At 48.4% G+C, this 17,076-nt stretch overlaps 1 protein-coding gene across 2 annotated transcripts in view; it reads left to right on the forward strand.

The window, feature by feature from the left end:
• LOC102461130 (E3 ubiquitin/ISG15 ligase TRIM25-like) overlaps positions 1–17,076 on the forward strand; it is a 31,609-nt gene continuing 14,533 nt past the window's right edge. The window contains exons 1-4 of one of the 2 annotated variants that reach the window (XM_075903701.2): positions 1–218; positions 3,506–4,208; positions 13,812–13,907; positions 15,648–15,881. In XM_075903701.2, coding sequence (XP_075759816.1) covers positions 3,618–4,208; positions 13,812–13,907; positions 15,648–15,881 — 921 coding nt within the window. In that variant the 5' untranslated portion in view covers positions 1–218; positions 3,506–3,617. The remainder of the gene's footprint in view (positions 219–3,505; positions 4,209–13,811; positions 13,908–15,647; positions 15,882–17,076) is intronic. The other variant, XM_025178160.3, reaches the window with a different exon arrangement.

Below are 17,076 nucleotides of genomic sequence, written 5' to 3' on the forward strand. Positions count from 1 at the left end.
TGAAGGGCTGCCTACAGGAAGTGAGTCCACAGGGACAGCTGCTAAAAGGGGAGGGTGGACATAACCAACCAGTGTCTTGGCATTGGAGGGGGCACCAGGGTATCTGAGTGGCAACTGTCCAGGGATATCCTTTGGTACTACCATGTAACCACTTCTTTACCAAAAGATTCATCATTGACATGGGGAGACATGAGTGACCTCACATCCACATAGATCTGGTGAGTATGGAGCATTTGGCATCGTCTGGTTTTGCAATCACTGCCCCAGTAGAATCCATTCATGCTGTAAATCTTCAGATTGGTCAGGGAATTAGCCAGCTGTAATGTACTTAAAAATAGGGTAATGACATGAAGAACAATAGTAGGTGAGAGTAGGCCATCTTCTGTAGGTGGGTTTTACCATGCCAAGAGAATGGCCCAAATTCATCTTTGCCATAAGCCAGTCTCTGTGGGTTCCAATAGGAGAGGAGCTCGTTTAGTAAAAAAACTAAATGGCTACGTCTAGACTGGCATGATTTTCCGCAAATGCTTTTAACAGAAAAGTTTTCCATTAAAAGCATTTGCGGAAAAGAGCGTCTAGATTGGCATGGACGCTTTTCCGCAAAAGCACTTTTGCGCAAAAGCATCCGTGGCCAATCTAGACACATTTATGCGCAAAAAAGCCCCGATCGCCATTTTCGCAATCAGGGCTTTTTTGCGCAAAATAAATCTGAGCTGTCTACACTGGCCCTTTTGCGCAAAAGCTTTGCGCAAAAGGACTTTTGCCTGAACAGGAGCAGCATAGTTTTTCCGCAAGAAGCACTGATTTCAGACAGTAGGAAGTCAGTGTTCTTGCGGAAATTCAAACGGCCAGTGTAGACAGCTGGCAAAACGGAAAAACTTGCCAGTCTAGACACAGCCATTGTGTCCTAAAAAATAGTCCTTCCCCGAGAGTCGTTCAGCCTGATGCATCTAAGTATCTCAGCTGAATAAGAATGACTATCCCTTGTCCTCTCAAAAGTTGCCTTTATGTGCTTCTTCAGGCTTTCAAATGGGATATATAGTCTTTGCATCTGCTCAACTGTGCTACAGAACTGTTCACCCCTAGGTTGGAGATCCTGCATTTCTCACATCATTCTTAGATCTTTTTGGTGGGCTGCCATTATCTCATTAAGGAGGGAGGTTGGCTGTGGTGCTTCTGGGAAAAACTCCAGCTGTGATTCCCCATGCCGACCCTATGTTTCTGGTCCTGTTATTGTGACCATCCTTCTCCTCACTAAGAAGGACTCAACATTAGGAGTTCCCTCTCTCTTATCACCCAGCAATAGAGTATGCTGTTCCCATAGGCCCTCCAAGCTAGGAAGCAAGCACAGAGCCTCAGATGCAGACTGACCCACAGAAAGGAACTGCTCAAGCAGAGGTGTATTTTCCTAGATACTGAGCAGTACATCTAAGGACAGAGTAAGGCATGGGATCTAGAACTCCTGACTTTTATTCCCAGCTCATATGTCTACACTGATAAAAAATCCATGTCACTGAGTCCAAGAGTACAGGTTAGCAGATACAAACTCATGGAGCTCTGGTGATAAAGTAGCAATGTTGACATTGAGGGCTGGAACCTGGGTTCTGAGACCCCCCCCCCCCTCATGTGGTCTCCAGCCCAAACACCTACACTGCTATTTTATAGCCCCACAGTCTGAGCATTGTGAGCCTACATCAGCTGCTCCAAGCCAGCTGTAGGTCTGTTATCCCAGTGTAGATATACTCTCCCTGACTGTGAGACACTCACTCAACTGTTCTGTGCTTTGCTGTCCACATCTATGAACTGGGGACAATGAAAAATAATTTATTTAGCAATTGTGAAGCTTAATTAATTTCTGGGACGTGCATGAAGATCTTTAAATGACAAGGACGAGAGAAGGGCCTCTTTTTTTAACTACACCCACATTTTGAACAAGAAGGCTAATTAACTATTGCAACAATTTACCTACAGTGGGGCTGGGACAGTTTGGACAGTGGGGGTGCTGAGAGCCACTGAATCCACTGGGGCACATAAAATTTCCTAGTTTGGGCCCTATTAGGTTCTGGAGTGTTAGGGGAATGTGGAGAGTATCCTTCTCCTTCTCAGTCAGGGGCCAAGTCAGTGAGGTTGGGTTTTGGAGGAAAGGGGCGAGTTGGCTTCTCATTTGGGTGCGGCCCCCGGACTGATTTTTCTGTGGGTCAGCGGCCTTGACTCAAAAAAGGTTCCCCACCCGTGAATTAAAGATTTGTCTTTTGAGAAAGAGTATGTCACGTGAAAACCCCTCCAGGAATACGTCCAACCAAAATTGGCAACCCTGGTTCCATCAGAGGTTCTGACCTCCTGCATAATCCAGGCCGTAACAAAGAATCAGCACAGTCCCTTCTTGCCTTAAAAATCTGGTCATGGCCTCTCACATCAGAACATCCAGCTTTATAAAAATGTTCTGAAACAGGGGTCCCACACACAGTCTATCTTAGACCAGGGCCAGTCCTCGAATCTTCCTAGTGGGCCAACGGGCACCCCTCTCTGGCAGGGCTCTAGGCTGGGGGTCTCCACACATTCCCTCCCCCACATATCTCCCAGGCCTGCCTCCTGGCCCACATGCTCCCCTCTCCCGTGCATCCCCACCTGTCACCCCCAGGCAATTTAAACCCCGTTGGTGCCACCACTGCTTTGAGGGGTCCCATGGTGGCCGCCCCAACCATCCTATATTTAACCATACTCAGATTAGTCCCTAGGGCCCTGAGTGGGCTTGGGCTGGCTCCAGGGGTTGCCCCCTACCTGCACTCCATGGGGAAGCAGAGCTACACAGCAGCTTGTTCCACGCCGCTGACGTCTCCCAAATCAGCCCGTGCTGGGGCGATCCCCTTCCTGCTGCTGTGGTGAAGCAGAGCGACCAGGCTGGACTGGGAGAGGGCAGCAGGGCAGAGGCTGCTGAGTTGCTCTGCTTCCCTCGGCTTCCGCTGTGTGGTGAGTGCAGGACACCAATCCCTACTGCCGCCCTGCACCAGACCTCTGGTAATTCCCCAGGCCACATCCCGGGGAAGGAAGGAAGGAGTGTGATGTGCAGGCAAGGCAGAGGCAGGGAGAGGGCGGAGCAGGGGCTAGACTTGGGATAAGGCAACGGTGCGCAACCCATGGGGGTCGCAGCTGTCTTCCTGGGGGATCTCAGTGCTTTGATCCGCGCCGGCTGGCATTTTTTTTTCGCGGCTTGGTGTCTGATGTACACACGATGGGAGTGGTGGGAGTGGACCTTTAAATTAAAGGGGCCACAAAAAATGTTCCTGGCGCTTTTTGTTGTTGTTGTTGTTCTTGTTCAAAAATTCCCAGCTCTGGGAGTCGCGAATGAAAAAAGTTTGAGCACCACTGGGGTAAGATACAGACACACAGTGTCAGGTGCCAGCAGCTGTGTGCAGGCTGGATTATGGAAGTGCTTGGGCTGCAGATGTCCCCAGGGCTGTGAGTTTGAGACCCCTGTTCTAAATCTATGACTCACTTTCTACAGAGTGCCTTGAAAGGGGAATATCATGAGAAAACCTGTGTCTGTTTAAGTTTCCCTCAGCTCTAGATACCCGGATCTGTGAGATACCTGGATCCCAGCTGAGAATTCCATCACCATGAGCAACACAAATTTTTTTCTCCTTGAGGACAACATCGTGTGCCCGATATGCCTGGAGGTGTTCACAAACCCCGTCACCACCGCCTGCGGGCACAACTTCTGCATGGATTGCTTGCAGGATTACTGGGACCACCAAGCTGTGATCGGGGAGTGTCCCTACTGTCCACAGTGCCGAGAACCCTTCAGCTCACGGCCTCGACTCCGCAAAAATATAAGCCTTGGAGAAATAGCAGAAAAGTTTGCCCGGGAAGAGGCTCAAGCCACAGCCAAGCTCCCGCCGGTGGGTCCCAATGACATCCCTTGCGATCTCTGCTCCTCAAGGAAAGTGAAGTCCATCAAGTCCTGCCTGCAGTGCATGGCCTCCTTGTGTGAAAACCATATCCAGTTACACTACGAAGACAAAACTTTTAAAAACCACCAGCTGCTGGAACCCATGAGTGACCTGAAAGCCAGACTGTGCCAGAAGCATCACAAGCTGCAGGAGCTGTACTGTAGGACAGAAGGTGGGTTAGTTTGCCACACGTGCGTGCGGGAGGAGCACAAGAACCATGATGCAATCCCAATACAGGAGGAGAAAGCCAGGAAAGTGGTAAGTACGGACATCTCTCTTCCTCTGAACCCAGACTGGGGGCGGGAGAGTCAATAAGGAAGAGGAGTGGGGCTCTCAACCAAAGCTGAAATCTCGATCTAAAACAAAGCCCTGATTACACTGCACAGAAAGCATGGCAAGGAACCAGTCTTTGCAAGCACAAGGGATTCCAATACCTGTGCAGATACTTGCACCCACACAAACCAGTCCTCCCAGGTCTCTGGTCATAATTAATTATACCATCTATGTCAGGTCTTTAGCCAAACCAGTATGCATGGGAAGCTGTACTGGTTCAGGTAGTTCTAATACCAGATTTTAGTGCAGTACTTCACCTTGGAAAATTACCCCTCTAACGTTTTCCATCCACGTGCATAACAAATTTTGTTATGTGTACCAAGGTATAGGCCGGGGTGGCCAACCCGAGGCTCGTGAGATGAAGAAAAAAATTGTAGCTCCTGATGGAACTGGGGTGGAACCCGGAACCGCTCAGGTCAGCCGCTCTCACAGCCAGGCCTCTGTGAGAGCATGCACGCTCACGGCCCACGTCATTCCACTCACGGCCCTCAGCACACTGCATCCTATCCTGCATGTGCAGGCCGGGTCACGCACACCATCCCAGCCTGCACGTGCTAGCAACTGGCCACTGAGTGCAGGCAGTGGCTTCGGCAGCAGCTTCAGGACCCGGGCATAAGGTTGAGGGGGAGAGATGCCTGGCTCTGGAGAATGCGAGGGGTATCGGGGGGGCAGTGCACATGGCATCCCGGATTGGGTTGCCAGGTGTCCGGTTTTGAACTGGACAGTCCAGTATTTGAGCTTTCTGGTCAGGAAACAAATTGAAAAAATACAAATGAGAAAATAGAAATGTCCGGTATTTTCTAAATAAGATGTAATGTAGGTTGTGATGTAATGTCAAGTGTGTCCGGTATTTTTGTTGAAACCATCTGGCAACCCTAGTCCTGGATGCGGCGCAGCGGCTCTGGCTCTGGGACCCGAGTATAAGGTTGGAAGGAAGGGTATTGGGTTACAGCAGGGAGGGGAGGTGTCTGGCTCTGGGGAAGGGAAGGGGAGGGAAAGTGAAGGGAAGGGGGACTGGGTTGTGCACAGCGTGCCAGCCAGCTCATGCTCAAAGCCAGCTGCTCAGCACACATGCCCCAGCGCCTAGGGAAACACACGGCTGTAGCGGCAGCGGTGGCTCCAGGACCCAAGAATTAGGGTAGAGTGGGGGAAGGGGGATTCGGCTGGGGAGGGTGTGCCTGGCTTTGGGGAAGGGGAGGAGGGGGATTGGGTTGGGGGGTGCTTGGCTTTGGCGGAGAGGGGGTTGGGTTGGGGTGTGTGTGCCTGGCTCTGGGGAAGAGGAGGAGAGGGGGATTGGGTGGGGGGGTGTCTGGCTTTGGGGAAGGGGAGAAGAGGGGGATTGGGTTGGGGGGCTGCCTGGCTTTGGGGAAGGGGAGGAGAGGGGGATTGGGTTGGGGGGGGTGTGGCTGGCTCTGGGGAAGAGGAGGAGAGGGGGATTGGGTTGGGGTGTGTGTGCCTGGCTTTGGGGAAGGGGAGAAGAGGGGGATTGGGTGGGGGGGTGTCTGGCTTTGGGGAAGGGGAGAAGAGGGGGATTGGGTTGGGGGGTGCTTGGCTTTGGGGGAGAGGGGGATTGGGTTGGGGTGTGTGTGCCTGGCTCTGGGGAAGAGGAGGAGAGGGGGATTGGGTGGGGGGGTGTCTGGCTTTGGGGAAGGGGATGGGGACTGGGTTAGAGCAGGTTGCTTTTCCCCTCCCCTAAACAGCTGGCATGCTTCCTGAAATGCCGGGTCTGTCGCACCACTGGGGACTTTTCCCCCTGCTGCCTGCCTGCGCAGAGTGAGCTGCGGGAGGGAGTAGGAATCCTGGGACTGCATGCCAGCTCCAACTTCTCAGGAAGCACGCAGCTGTCATGGGGAGCAGAGGAAGAGCGCGCATTTCCTGAGAAGTTGGAGCTGGCGTGCAGTCCTGGGACTCCTACACACACACACCCTGTGCAGGCAGGCAGCAGGCAGGAAGGAAGTCCCTGGTGGAGCGACAGACCAGGCATTTCAGGAAGTGCACCAGCTGTTTAGGGGAGGAGAAGAGCAGCTTCCCGAGACCTGGGATCCCCAGGTACTGGCCCCAACCATCTCTGTCTCCTCTCCCTGGCCAGACCCTGCCCCCTCCACCCCGAGTACCTGCCCAGCACCCTGTCCACTCCCCCACCAGCACAGTTGGGGCCACATTAGTGAGGCCTGGGAGTTTTGGATGGTTATTTTTTTGCATATCATTTGTGTGGTCCTGACTGACTTTTCTGTGGGTCAGTGACCCCTGACTCAAAACAGGTTCCCCACCCCTCTCATAAAGAAAGATGCTGCTGAAACATTTTGTGTTTGACATAATATTTTATTTAAAAATGAAGCCTGGCCAACAAGCCCCCAATTGGGGCCACGTCCCCATCTGGCTGCAGCATAACACAACACTCCTGCTCCACCCCACAACCCCAAACCAGAGCCTATCATACACTGGAACCCCCTGATATTTAAATCCCCGCTTCACTGACTATTTCGAATGCCTGCATTTGCATCCCTAGTTCGAACTAGGGTGCAAGTGTAGACTTACCCTTACATTTCTTACAGGTACTGTTGTATGGCCCCCCTGCAGAAAAGGACCTGGGGGTTACAGTGGATGAGAAGCTAGATATGAGTCAACAGTGTGCCCTTGTAGCCAAGAAGGCTAATGGCATATTAGGATGCATTAAGAGGAGCATTGCCAGCAGATCCAGAGATGTCATTATTCCCCTTTATTCGGCTTTGGTGAGGCCACATCTGGAGTACTGTGTCCAGTTCTGGGCCCCCCACTACAAAAAGGATGCGGACGCATTGGAGAGGGTCCAGCGGAGGGCAACCAAAATGATTAGGGGTCTGGAGCATATGACCTACGAGGAGAGGCTGAGGGACTTGGGTCTGTTTAGTCTGCAGAAGCGAAGAGTGAGGGGGGACTTGATAGCAGCCTTCAACTTCCTGAAGGGAGGTTCCAAAGAGGATGGAGAGAGGCTGTTCTCAGTAGTGACAGATGGCAGAACAAGGAGCAATGGTCTCAAGTTGTGGTGGGAGAGGTCCAGATTGGATATTAGGAAAAACTATTTTACTAGGAGGGTAGTGAAGCATTGGAATGGGTTACCTAGGGAAGTAGTGGAGTCTCCATCCCTAGAGGTGTTTAAGTCTCGGCTTGACAAAGCCCTGGCCGGGTTGATTTAGATGGGATTGGTCCTGCCTAGAGCGGAGGGCTGGACTTGACGACCTTCTGAGGTCTCTTCCAGTTCTGATTCTATGATAAGGGGATGGTTGGATGAAATAACATGATCTTGGTAACTAATTGACCATTCATTTCCAGTTGGAAATAGGTCAATGGAGGGATGATAGGAGTTGCTATAGGGAACTTTCTGGGTGTCTGGCTGGTGAGTCTTGCCCACATGCTCAGGGTTTAGCTGATCGCCATATTTGGGGTCAGGAAGGAATTTTCCTCCAGGGTAGATTGGCAGAGGCCCTGGAGGTTTTTCGCCTTCCTCTGTAGCATTGGGCACAGATCACAGCTGAAGGACTCTCTGCATGTTGGGGCCTTCAAAGTATTGGAAGGCTTCAATATCTGAGACATAGGTGAGAGGATTATTCTAAGAGGGGTGGGCGAGATTCTGTGGCCTGCACGGTGCAGGGGGTCAGACTAGATGATCATAATGGTCCCTTCTGACCTTAAAGTCTATGAGTATGAGTCTATGAGTCTATGAGTAAGAAATGCAGGTGTGGAGTGAAGTACAAGGAGCTCGGGACAAGGGAGTGGGGTGTGTGTGGGGGTGCAGGAGTCAGGATTGGGGGTGTGAGGTGGGGCTCTGGGCAGCGGGTTGGGGTCTGTGTGGGGAATGTGACCGTGAAGCCCCTCCCCCAATTCCTAACCCTCTGCTTGTTAATTGCTTGCTCCCCCCATTTAATCACTGTCAGGGAGCGAGAGGAAAGCACACAGCATGGGCCACTCACTGCTCTGCCCACTCCCCCACCAGCCAGGATGAGAGGAATGCGGGGATGCTGGGAGCTGTGCTCTCGCTCGCTGACGGTGATAGAAGGGGAACAGCAAGTCACTAGGAATGGGGGGGAGCTTCAGCCCCCCGCCCTCCCTTAAGTGAGCCTTCTGGGGAGCTTGGGGGTGGGGAAGTCCCAGACCAATAGGAGGACGTGACCCAGCCAGGCCTTTTCACTTGTCTGCTACTTAGCACGGCAGCCAGCTGGAGAGCCATAGGAGCCGGGCTAGGAGCGCACCAGGCTCCTCCTGCAGTGGAGCAACCCAGCCGGCTCTTACCAGAGCAGTGCACTGGGGCGCATGGTCTTGCTTTCACCTCTGTTTCAATCAGAAACTTCAGTAGAAAAGGGGACCTGACAGTGCCCGGTCTGGTTAGCAGTACTGACGGGAAACCAAAAATCCAGGTACAGCACTAAACTGCAGCCAGCCTATCCCCACCCTCTGCTCCCCCACTGTGGGCAAGAAGCTGCTGGAGGAAGGGCAGCTCATAGGGATGCCAGATAGTTTCACAAAAAATACCAAGCATGGCAGGGAAAAAACTAGTTGAGCAAAAAAAACCCCACAACCACACACAAAAAAAGAGTCACTGCGCCTTTAAATCCCCACCAGGCATGGCAGGGGAAGAATGTCCCATGCGGCCTTCCGTCCGAGAAAAACAGAAAATACCAGACGTTTTACATGTCCAGTATTTTCTGATTTTTTTAACTGGACAGAAGCCGCAAATACCAGACTGTCCGGGCCAGTACTGGCAACCCTAGCAGCTCAGGGAGAGACAGACAAAGAGAACTGGCTAGGACTGGTGAGAAAAGTAGGTATCAGTCTTGTGGGGGGAAATCCTACCTCCCCCCACTGTGCTTCGCCCCAGCCCTTGCCTCATGCCAGAGACCAACTCTGGCCTCCACCCCGCTGTGCTCTTGCCCTCAGCCCTGCCTCACTCCAGCCGGGGATCAGCCTTCCCCCGCCCTTGCCCTTGGCCACTGCCTTCTGTTTGTTTTTAACCTGCCACCTATTAATTTAATTTGGTGACCCCGAATTCTTGTTTCAGATAAGTAATTTGCATATTTACATAGCAAATATTAGTGTGAATAACTTATACACTGCGTGTAGCTATTGTTAATAAAACCTGTGCAGCTATGTGCTGGGTCAAAGACAACTTCTGTGTCGGTCTCCTGTTTTTTACAATCATTCCCCCGGGTGGAGCACAAATAATTTTGGCACCAGGGCCCTAAAAAAAATAATCTGGTCCTGCTGTGAAGCACTTTTCCAAAGTTCTCAGAAGAGTCCTGTCTTTGCCGTGATATGTGCTTAAAGCTCCCAATATGTCTCTTGCCACAGGCCTGTTCCTCCTACACACCTTTTACTTCCTGCTTGCTGTATCCATGCCTTCAATGCCAAGTTTTAATTAAAAAAACAAAATCTAACTAAAATGGCCTGATATCTTATTCATGTTCAGGAACATGGGGAATGATTGTCAAAAGCACTGAAAGTCAATGAGAACCCAGCACCTGCATGCCCTTGAATACCTCCCTATAAGATTGTCTCCAGTGGTGACCACCTCTGATGTGTCATAAAAACATAAGAATAGTTCTACTGGGTCAGACCAAAGGTCCATCTAGCCCAGTATCCTGTCTGCTGACAGTGGCCAATGCCAGGTGCCCCAGAAGGAATTAACAAAACAGGCAATCATAAAATGATTCTTCCCATCACCCATTCCCAGCCTCTGACAAACAGAAGCTATGGACACCATTCCTACGAATCCTGGCTAATAGATATACCTACCTTCCATGAATTTATCTAGCTCTTTTTTTAGCCCTATTCAAGTCCTGGTCTTCACAACATCCTCTGGCAAGGAATTTCATAGGGTGACTGTGCACTGTGTGAAGAAATACTTCCTTCTGTTTGTTTTAAACCTGCCACCTATTAATTTCATTTGGTGACCCCGAATTCTTGTGTTATGGGAACAAGTAAATAACGTTTCCTTATTCACTTTCTCCACGCCTGTCATTTTATAAATCTCTATCGTATCCCCCCATAGAGTGCGTCTACATAGCACCCTACACTTGAAATAAGATATGCCATTTGCACTACACAACTTGCGTATCTTATTTCAAATCTATTTCGAAATAGCTTATTTTGAAATTTGGCGCATCTACACAGCACCAAACGTCAAAATAACGCGCTATTTCGAGCCATCCCTTATCCCTTGTTCAACAAGGATGACCGGGATGACGAAATAACATGCCCATTATTTTGAAAAATATTTCAAAATAATGGACGGCTTGTGTAGAGTATCCCGAAATAGCTGTGCAGTGTAGACATACCCTTAGTCTCCTTTTTTCTAAACTGAAAAGTCCCCGTCTTTTTAATCTCTTCTCATATGGCAGCCGTCCCAAACCCCTAAACATTTTTGTTGCCCTTTTCTGAACTTTTTCCAATGCCAAGATATCTTTTTTTGAGATGAGGCGACCACATCTGTATGTAGGATTCAAGATGTGGGCGCAGCATGGATTTAGGAAGGTAAAACCTCTCTTGACTGAAACTGGCCAACCATCCAGAGTTGCAGCTTGCAGAACTCCTTCCTGGCCTCAGCAGAAGTTCAGCAGACATGCTTGAAGCACGAGATTTGAGCATTTTTATCTTGGCATAGAACAAAAATAATCACTCCCAGTAGATTTCTGACATCCACTGCCCTCTCTGTGGAGATCTGACAGTGCTGGAGGGAACAGGCAATAAAACTGATGCCCACGTAATGGGGACCAGGAAGAGCACATTAGACTAGGGAAGCGAGATTTTGCTCAGCCGTAAACATGTGGAAGAAACACATTGTAACTCGGGATATTCTTCATTTGCTCTTTACTATCTGTGTTGTGCGCCAAGATTCTCAGCTAGTGTCAAGGAACAGCAGAGTTTCACTGACTTCAGTGAAAGTAGGCTGACTGGCAGCAGATGAGGAGCCGGTGCTGAGCACTTAGCAATAAACAGCCCCGGATCCCACAAGAGCCAGGTATTCCTCCATCAGTTCCATTTCTGGTTGTTTAGAAGTGTGCGTCTGCATCGGAAACAGGCAGAGCAACACTTCCTGAAGCCAAAGCAGGGCCATTTGTGGATTTGTTCCTCTGGAATAAAGTTAATTTGCAGTGGATCTCTCTCGTTTACCCTAGCACCCCCAGGAGAGGCTTGGCTAATGGGCCAGGTGGAAAGTTGGTTTTTGAGAGTCTGCATTTCGTCAGGTTTGTATTCAGCAGGGAGTTGAGCTGAGAGATTGCCAGATGCTTTTCTGCAGTCATGCTCCCCCAAGGCTGTAAGCTTGTTAGTGATCTGAGCAAAGAGGGTGAGGTCAGAGCCATATGTTGTTGAAGACAGTGCTGTACAGCTTGTGCTGTACAGCCCCTTTTGAATTCTAGGCCCTATAGGGTGTATAGAGGACTGTGGACAAGCAGCTTTTTGCAGGACAGGAAACGTTCTGTAAAGCACTGTGTGAATTTATGGTGCAGTTATGTAACCATATTTATTATATTATTACTGTTAATTGTACTTGGAAGGGAGACCTTGCAAAAGACCCAGGCTGCTACCAAGGCTGTGAAGCTAGCATTCCCTTGGGGTTACAACTCAACCACACGCCAGGAAGATGTTGGGTGGGTGGGTGTGCGTTGGGCTGCTAAGAATGCCACCTCTGATAAGAGGTAAATTTAAGGATCACTTGTGGTCATGAAAGGCCTCATTTCATAAGAGTTAGGGATATTAGCCTATGTCCTGACCAGATTTTTTCTTTGACTCATTACATCCACCCAATCTGAAAACCCTCTCCAGTTACAAGAAGATATGCTAATCGCTTTCCTCTGACTTGTGCAGTGTTAGCCAGGTCCCATTAAACACCTGCCTCATTTTACTCCAAGCACCCTGAAATGTCCCCTTGAACTGGCCAGAAAAATAGAAAGTTTCCTCAGGAAATTTCAACTTTTCAGTAGGGAAAAAAATTCAAAACTTTTCAATTTGGAAATGGCGTTGCAATCCCTCATAGGAGTTGTAGTCTGATTACTTCTTGTCCACACTCTCTTCTATGGGCCAGACTACATTTCCCATAATGCTTCACAGTCTCTCTGATGTTGAGGAGGAGGCAATGCATTGTGGGAGTCCCAGTCCCAGATACATAATGACAGCATGAGGCAGCTAAACAACCATTCCCTTGAGTCACTGCTAGGGCAAATCTGAATCAAAATACAGTAAAACCTATGTTATCCGACATGCTCAGGGATTACGGCATTCCGGTTATCTAAAAATTCCAGTTATCTGAGGGTCCCATCAACCTAGGAAAAACCAATGGACAATAATAGTAAAACTCAAGTTTTTAATATTGGTAGTTTTGTAGTGTGAGGCAGTTGGTCTCACATTTCTATTTTGAGTTAAAGATGATTAGTACTTCTTAAATAAAAAATTGTTAAGCCAATCATGGTAAACCAAGCCAGGCCTGTGCACCTGAAGATGTGACAGTATTGTGGCTGGGAGCAATGCTGGTTAACAAAGTTTTCTGGTTAACAGAGTGCCAGATAACAAAGGTTTCATTTTATTTCCGTTTTCAAGCTTTGAGCTATTTTTTCATTTAAACCCCAATTTTTTTCCATGGAAAACTGGCATTTGTTCAATCAAAAACCTGTTTCATCTTATAAAAATTGATGGACAATTTTTCACTAGTCCTACTGTTTGTTATTTCTAAAATGCTTTGAACAAGAAAGCACTGTGTGTAAATTGAAAATACGTATTAATAGGCATATACTGCTTTACAACAGTCGAGGGTCTTGCTCATTAGCTGGATATTTTTGTTAGTGATTAGCAGAGAACACGCTAATAATACAGATATGTAAATTATCCTCTTAAGGTTTCAAAATTGAACATTCCCTTGACAAATGAGGGTAGCTGACAACTCAGAGGTATTGTTACAGGCTGTTTCAAATTCAAGACAACTCTGCATCATGTTATGGAGGGTACGCCTACACTTGCTCCCTAGTTCGAGCTAGGGATGCAAATGTAGTCGACCAAAATTGCTCGAAAGCGGGGATTTAAATGTCCTGCGCTTCATTAGCATAATTTTGCCCGTGCGTTATTCCGCTCAACAGCTGATTTGAACCAGGAAGTGTGCTCTGGGACGCATTAGTTCGAACCAAGGGGTTTGATTCGAACTAACGCATCCCGGAACGCACTTCCTGGTTCGAATCAGCTGTTGAGCGGAATAACACGCGGGCGAGATTATGCTAATGAAGCACGGGATATTTAAATCCCTGCTTCATTAGCAATTTCGGTCGGCTACATTTGCATCCCTAGCTTGAACTAGGGAGCAAGTGTAGACGTAACCTAAGTCTTCCCAAACATCAGAACTTGATTTTTTTTTAATTGAAAGCTGAGATTTGGGAGTACAATTCTGCAGTAGTGGTTTCTGCAGAGAATTTTGCATTTGTGTAGGCTTGGAATCCATGAAATGCTATATGTATGGTGATGATATATTTACAATGAATGTAAATATGTTCATTCTTCCTTTCCCAGGTGGAGGCCAAGAGAGTACAGGCCAATGTAGAAAACCGAATCCTGATGATGGCATCAGACAGTCACAAACACAAAGGGAGGGTGATCTATCTTGCGGTAAAACTCAGCATGAACCAAATTAATACCTAAAAATCAAACTGTCTTTGACAGGGGCTGTCACAGAGGTACCCTTTGGATTGTCACCCAATATGCTGATCATGCCACTGAGTCTGCATATCTGCCCATTCGGGCACCCCACCACCCTGTCCTGCCAGGCTAGAAACTCTGATCTCCCCCAGTCAAGGCACAGAATTGAGTCAACAGCCCCCAGCAGAGCAACACAGCTGTTGAACCAGCTCTAACAAGGGACCAAACCTCCAAATAAATCCACCTCACTTTGTATAAAAGTTTTACACAGAGAAAGCTCATAAGTTTTCTCTCTTTATCAAGGAAAGAGAAATATGCACATCTGTTGCCCCCCCCCCCCCACCACAGGTAACTGGGCTTGATAATACACGCAAAAGTGTTTTTATTAAGTATGAAAAATAGGATTTATGTGATTGCAAAAGAAAACAGTCAGATCAAATTACATTACTAAGCCAAAATAAACAAAAAATGCCTAATGCCCTAAGACATTTATTATATGCAAATTCTTACCCTAACAGTTGTTCTAATAATCTCTTACACAAGCTAGGCAGCCTCCTAGCTTGGACCTAATCTTCCCCCTGTTCGGTTTTAGATGATTTCAGGAGACATCTTGGGTGGTAAGAGGGAGTCTCTTGACATCTGACATCCCCCATTGTTTGGTTCCCCACGGCTACCTCTCTGTTGTCCAAGGCAGAAAATCTTTGTGTTCAGTTCAAACTTCTCACCTTGAGTGGAAAAGTACAAGATCCAAATGGGTCCGAACCCATTTGACCACATGTCTTTGTAGGACCAACCACAATTTGGGCTTACAGAAAAAATAAACCCATTTGCAGATCATTGTCTTGAGCATCAAGCTATTATGTCTTTGGATTATTACCAATGGCCTTCATTAGCACCTCTCGAATTATGGGCAGATCAACACTTCATATTTCTAACTTCACATACAAGAATGATACATGCACAGATTGTAACTTTAAAAATGATGTCCCGTGATCCATTTTGACTAAAGTATCCTTGAGTTATGCATATTCATAAGCTGGTTTTCATAAAGCATGGGGCGGGGGTTGTGACACTGTCTTCAGTATGGGAGTCCTGTGGCACCTTATAGACTAACAGATTTATTGGAGCATAAGCTTTCGTGGGCAAAGACCCCACTTCATCACTTGCTTCTGACAAAGTGGGTCTTTGCCCACAAATGCTTATGCTCCAATAAATCTGTTAGTCTATAAGGTTCCACAGGACTCCTTGTCGCTTTTGCAGATCCAGACTAACACGGCTACCTCTCTGATACTTGTCTTCAGTATGGTGGATCTTGAAACAAGAGCCACTGTATCACATAGGACCCAGAGACACTGTCTGTACAGCAGTTATTTTGAAATAAAATGCTATTCCACTGACTTTCTTAATCCTCATACATTGAGCTTTAAAGGAAGTCGGAGTAAGAACCCTGTTATTTCAAATTTATTTCAAAATAACGGGCTTCTTCTGTCGACAGAGCATAACGTTATTTCAGAATAACAGATGTTATTCCAAAATAACTGCCGTGTAGATGTACCCTTACAAACTAACATGGCTACCCCTCAGTAGCCCAGGATCTGCTTGGAAAGAGGGAGGGCACTTTTGGGGAAAGTGTGTCAGGTCTTGAAACCATGTGTGTGACAAAGATCAGTGACTGCAATGTGTGCATGTGTGTGTGTCCTCCCCACCCAGAAAGTGGTCAAGAACTCAAGAGAGGAGGTGAACCAAAGCTTTGTGGAGATTATAAAGGAGATCAAACGAATGCAGGTGAAGGTGCTGGAGTTTTTGGACAAGGAGGAGAGAGCTGCCCTGGTCCAGCTGGGCAATTCCATTCAGCAAAAGCAAGGGAACCTCTCTGAGCTCAACAAGCAGAACCTCTGGCTGACAAACCTCCTTGACAATACAAGTGACCAACAGTTCCTACAGGTAGAGTTCCCCCCTCCACCAAAGTTCCCGTTCATTTTTTTCTATCCAGGTGTGGAATAAATGTTGTTATGTGCACTGAGGCATGTGTGAATGTGCACCACTTGTAGAAACATATGCTGCCAGCTATGGGCTCTCTGCTGATCAGCTGGGCAGCATTTGAATCTTTCCTGGGTGGCTGCCAAAGCACTCAACTTACAGGGAAAACTGCCCTTCAACCTGTGACCAGTCAACTTCAGTCATCAGTACAGCCCAGTTGTCCTTGTATGAGAGGTCTGCCCCATGCTTAGCATGCTCCCTGCAGTTACTTCAACTACAGGGAAGAAGTAGAATAGTGGTAAATTTCGTATACCAATGTTTGGGGCATAGAGGCTATAGCTGAAGTAGCTGAGGAGGGCTTAGCAGCCAGGGGAGCCGACAGCCTCACTGGGCCCAGGGGCAAGGTAGTGGGGACTGGCTCTGTGCTCCCAGAAGAGGTAGGCCTCAGGCAGAAGAGATAGGGGCAGGCAGCTCTCAGAGCAGCACCTCCTCCCTCCAGCCCTCAGAGCCTTCCAGAGCACTCTGTGCAGAACTCCGGTGGTGATTTAAAGGACCCAGGGCTCCCGCCACCATCACTGCTGCAGTAGCAGCGGCAGCAAACAGGAGTCTCAAGCCCTTTTAAATTGCTGGGCCCTGGAGCAATTGTCCCCGCTTCCCCATCGGCAGGCCTGCTCGCGGTCTACTTCCCTGTATCATACCTCACAGCACAGTCTGTTTGGAGAGGCTGGGGGTATTCCCAGGGTGGGGGGACATACACACAGTAGCTTGAAGAGCACCAGCATGCTAAAAACCATTGAGCTGTAGCAGTGCAAGTGGCAGGCTGGGCTGGCTGCCCTGTGTACATGCCTGGGGTTGCAGAGGGGAGAGGTTCACAGGAAGCCCATCCCTGCCACAGCTTTACCACTAACTCAGTGAGAGTGAGCATGAATGTGTGTCTGAGCTGGGAATCGTGCCCCTGCCTTGAGGTGTGGACATCCCCTACGATTAGAGTAGCTGTGAACACCCGGTAGCCATTCCTAGTGCTCCAAGTTTTATGTATCATTTTCACTTTATCAGCTAAGGAAACAGGACTATGTGGAAGAGTAACATAAGGGGACATATTATCATAGGCAACAGTTATTCGTTACAATCACAAACTAATGTTAGCTACAGTCTCAGT

Source organism: Pelodiscus sinensis, chromosome 20 (assembly GCF_052426305.1).
Source record: "Pelodiscus sinensis isolate ZL-2025 chromosome 20, ASM5242630v1, whole genome shotgun sequence".
In the NCBI taxonomy this organism is placed as follows: domain Eukaryota; kingdom Metazoa; phylum Chordata; order Testudines; family Trionychidae; genus Pelodiscus; species Pelodiscus sinensis.